The sequence below is a fragment of the Nannospalax galili genome, unplaced genomic scaffold, assembly GCF_000622305.1.
Source record: "Nannospalax galili isolate Female #2095 unplaced genomic scaffold, S.galili_v1.0 scaffold580, whole genome shotgun sequence".
In the NCBI taxonomy this organism is placed as follows: Eukaryota; Metazoa; Chordata; class Mammalia; order Rodentia; family Spalacidae; genus Nannospalax; species Nannospalax galili.
This window is the reverse complement of record NW_008345762.1, coordinates 393,307-398,208: the sequence shown is the minus strand read 5'-3', so window position 1 is coordinate 398,208 and position 4,902 is coordinate 393,307. Positions and strand designations below refer to the sequence as shown.

At 37.5% G+C, this 4,902-nt stretch overlaps 1 protein-coding gene across 1 annotated transcript; it reads right to left on the bottom strand.

Moving 5' to 3' along the window:
- Positions 1-336: 336 nt before the first annotated feature.
- On the bottom strand, positions 337-1,281 carry LOC103741245 (olfactory receptor 4D6). Its single transcript, XM_008842000.1, has one exon. The coding sequence runs from the start codon at positions 1,279-1,281 to the stop codon at positions 337-339; it is 945 nt and encodes a 314-aa protein (XP_008840222.1).
- Between the last annotated feature and the right edge of the window lie 3,621 nt (positions 1,282-4,902).

The following is a 4,902-nucleotide window of genomic DNA, read 5'->3' as shown; positions in this document are numbered from 1 at the left end:
TTGACCACATTTCATTCTTCTATCACAGGGACAGTAATGCTGTTTCCATATCAGGGGTGGGGAAGTGAGGTCAGTGTTGATGTGAGAGCACCAAATGCACTAATTTCAATTATATAGCCTGTATTTCCCAGCCACAAGTCAGGTAGCACACATTGTCCAAACTCGTTTCTTCTGTTTATTCTCACATTTCCCCTAATAGATTTGGGTGTCTATATCATGGAAAGCATACAGTGACACTTATATGATAGAAAATATATAGAGACAGCAATTTCTTTTTCTTAGAGTAGCAGTGCAGAGAACTGAATTAGCCTTAGAATTCTGGATTCCAAAACTGGTTCACCCCAGTCTATCACTCTCAGAAGGCACCAGCCTCCTCTGAAGTCTCTTCATGGCTGATTTCATCTCTTGATTCCTGAGGGTGTAGATCATGGGGTTCAGCATGGGGGTGATGACAGTGTTATTGATCGATATGGCTGTGTCCATGGGTAGGGTAGTGAAGGGCCGACAGTAGATGTAAACACAGGGCACAAAATGGAGAGCCACCACCAGAATGTGGGAGGTGCAGGTGGAGAGGGCCTTGTTCCGTCCCTCCCCAGAATGGGATCTGAGCATTACCAGAATGACAGTGTATGATCCCAAGAGCAGGAGGAACCACATCAGGGTCACCAGCCCATTGTTGGAGATCATGAGAAGCTCCAGAGCGAAGGTGTCAGTGCAGGCCAGCTTCACCACCTGGGGCACATCGCAGTAGAAGGCATCCAAGATGTTGGGGCCACAGAAGGGGAGTGGAAGCATTAGAATTATCTGGACAATGGAATGCAAACCACCACCCGCCCAAGAGGCTACTACCAAGGCCACCCACACCTCTCTTCTCATAATGGTCACATAGTGCAGGGGTTTAGCAATTGCAAGGTATCTGTCATAGGCCATCACAGAGAGAAAAAAAATATCTGCCCCACCAGCAAAGTGGAAGAAAAAGATTTGTGTCAAACAACCATTGTAGGAGATGGTTTTCCTTTCTGATAAAAGACCCACCAGGAATTTAGGGACTGTGATAGATGAAAAAATAATATCCAGAACTGATTTGTTCCTCAGGAGAAAGTACATGGGAGTGTGGAGGCGGGACTCAGATGTGATGGTGACCACAATCAGGGCATTTCCCAGCACAGTTGTTACATACATAAGAAGAAAGACCACAAATAAGAAGAATTCCAACTCCTGGAAGCGAGTGAGTGCCAGGAAGACGAATTCCTTCACATTGGTGTGGTTTATCTGGCCCATGATGGAGCGTGTCTGCCATCGGGAGAAGATATGTTTGGGTTAGGACTATGATATCATGAGGTGGAAATGTCATGTATCATACATTGCTATATGATTAAAGCTGTTCTGAGCATCCAGATAATCATGAATACTTAGGAAAACTGGACCAGTTTCTTTCCTCTGATCTAGAAATTCTTTATCCTGATGATTTCTGGGATTATAAAAGCCATTACACTCTTAGGCCTTCACTCTGGGCACAGAGAGATCAATATACTGGAGTTGGCTCAATATCTCTTTCCTAGTGCAATAGTTTTACATAAAAGCCATTTTGATGTTTGATAAATGTCCAGTGGAATTTTTTTTCTTTAACCACCACCAGAAGTTTTGTTACTATATCACTCTGTGGGAGTCTGGGGATCACTTTGGCTTATCAGAGACCTAGTGGGTAGATAAAGCTCAAATTGTTAATTATCTACTTAATTGTTATTGCCTGACTTACAGGAAGGGCCAGGTCCTCATATTTGTATACTCTTCTTTAGCAATCTGGAAACCTGGATCTCACTGTGGACCCATAGGGTCCTTGGTAGGTTGTGGACCCACAGTAGGTATTCAGGGCTTGTTAATGTGTAGAAGAACTGCTCATTAAAACTTTGAAGAACTTCAAAGGTGCTAATTTGTTCAGATCAGACTAATAAGAGATAGAGAATTTCAGCCAGATTATTTTGACTTCTGGAGATTTTGTACTCTTTCTATATGATAGAAAATAGCTTTTATTTCTAAATCTGAAATGGACTGTCTAAGGAAAAAAAACAATTTTCAATAATAGCATTTGTATGTGCCAAGGTAATTATAGCTCAGATAATTTTTAAAATAGTTCAAGTAGCTGACATGACCGAATTCCAGTTCAGGAGCTGAAGTAGACAGCTGGCCTTTGAAGCAATGGGATTATGTGTGAAAGAAACAGGACAACGAAGATGAATATGTATCAGCTGAAAAACAGTAGAACACTTCTGAAATAAAAGCATACTAGAATTGTCCAGAAACAATCTAGTTCTCGATGTTTCTTTTTTTCAATTCTATCAAAATTGGGCTGAATTTATGTCTGAGAAGTTAGCATACTCATTTTTATGGAAAAGTCAAATACTATTCTATTTACAAATTTTTAGTTGAACTTTTTACCATCTTTCATTGGTATATGTTCAAGGTATACAACGCAATAGGAATTCTACTTCAATATGCCAGCACTCAGTAACATCTTACCTATGGCTGGTGTCCTAGAGTTAACTGTTTTCTCTTCTTCAGTAACATAGTGAACAGCAATAAGCAGTAAGGCAGAATCTTTTCAATGCTCCCCATGTGAAACTCCAAGGGAAATAGTTATGTTAGATTGCAGTAAAAGATAAAACTCTGTGGCTTTGGCAATATTCATGTTAGAAAATGAGAACTTTGCTACTAACCACGTATCTTTGTTTTGCATTTCAAAATATATGTGTGGCATAAGTACCCACCCCACTTAAAAATGCCTAGCCACTTCACAGTGTCTTATCTATATTTTGTTTTACTGCATGTATCTTGTTATTATGACAAAAATCTATCTCTCCTGTAGAAGGGTGGAGGATACATTGGTTACTAAGATGAAGACTGTCATTTGTGTGTGAGAATCAGGCAGGGTGGGAGCAGCATTTTGTGTAGAGGGTTGAGAGGAATGAGGCAGTAACTAGCTAGATGAGCACAGTGGTCTTGCGAACCTGGTGCTGAGGAGGAAACCTGGTAATAGATGGTACTAGGAGTTAGGGTTTCAGAAAGCCCAGGAGGGAGGGTGTCACAAAGTCCTAACATTGACCTAGTTAGGCTCTAAATAGTATTTTCAAATAATGCTGCAGTGAATAATTTGCAAATGCATTTTTGTATGTATCTCTAATTGCTTTGAGACAAATTCCCAGACGTGGACTTAGAAAGTCAAGTGATATAGTTTTCTAATTTTAACTTAGCCAAATTCTAAATGGGTTAGCATATTTGACTTCTCTTTATTTATAGATACTATGAGCTGAAAAAATTGCAACACATATATTTATCTAGGAAGAGAAGATTAAATAATTTTGTGATTTCAGTAAAACACCAAATATTTAATCAAACACTAAAGCAACTAAAACAGAATAAAATTTAATTAAAGATTTTAAAAATAACTTTTGGAATAGACAAACATTACATTAAAGATGATTAGATTTGAATAAGTAAAAGCATGCAACACCTAAGGTTTCACAAGCATTATAAACACTAAAACCTAAGAATAAATGAAAAATGGGAAAATATCTGTAAAATCACAATAAAACCATTCTTAATATTTTTGATAAAGAGTTCTTATAAGTCTATAACAGGCAGACACTTTAAAACAAAAATGGATTATGGGTCACACAGAGATATATTGGTCAGCCCAGAGGTGAAAAGATGGTTAATTATGCTATTAATGAAAAAAAGCAAATTAAAATTGCAATGAGATATCATTCCTTGTGTAGAATATTGGCCAATGTTGAAAAGGCCCATTATTTAGGTATGAATGTGGAGAGAGACATAAATATATAAATTCAAATATGGTTAATAACAAAGTACAGGGACAAAATTTGGGGGAATGGCACTCCAGAAACATGTTAAAACGTAAAATGTGAGCTGGACATGGAGGCACACATCTTTGCTTCCAGCACTAGGGAGGCAGAGGCAGAAGGATCTCTATGAGTTCAAGGCCAGCCTGGTCTCCATGGTGAATTCAGGCCAGCTGCAGCTACAGGGAGATCCTCTTTCAAAAAGACCAGAAAAAAAAAGACCACCCCCAAACTTTAATATTTGAAAACCTTATTACTATGAAATTCTGCTTTAGAAATTTAATATAAAATGTAAGTAAACTAAATGCTTGATGCCATATGTAGAAAAATGTTCATCACAACACAGTTTAAAATAGAAGAAATAAGAATTTAAGTTCATGCCTAATATAGAAAGTTGGTTCATAAGTATCATACAACAGTACAATTTAGTATTTGCAAACTTTTAGATTGACAATGTAGAATTTGTGGCAAGATGTGCTTTTAATGGCTAGTTAAAGCACTCAAAATATTAATTTTGGGGGCAGGGGGTGGAAACTACATGCCTAGAAATCTGGAAGACTGCATATCATAACAGTAGTGCTTGGTCATAACCTTTGAATAATTTTATTTGGGAAATTTTGATTAATTAGTTGACTGATTAAATTTTAACCTTTTTTTGAGGCCAGGTCTTGGTAGGTAGCTCGAGCTGTCCTTGAATTTGTCTTCTTCTTGTCTTAGCCTCCCAAGTGTTGGGATTTCAGGAATGTGCCACTATGCCTGACTTTGGCAATTTTAATTTAAATTTAACATTGCATTATATGTAATTAAAAATGATCTAATGTAGCTTCTGATTTTAAAATCAGTAACACTCATTTACCATTTGAAATAAAAAAAAATCTCCATTGGTTTGTTCTTTGATATTGTCTATTTTTCCTTTTCCTTTGCTGTAAAATTATTGTACGAAATATGACTTACTGAAGAAAGAGGTCCATGGGGGCTACAGGTCCACTTTTTCTTTTCATATGCCATATCTCTTTTCATATGCTGAGACATTGACTGGAGG

Bases quoted from the DNA above. Each gene is read 5' to 3' on its own strand.
- LOC103741245 (XM_008842000.1), bottom strand. From the start codon at position 1,281: ATGGGCCAGATAAACCACACCAATGTGAAGGAATTCGTCTTCCTGGCA.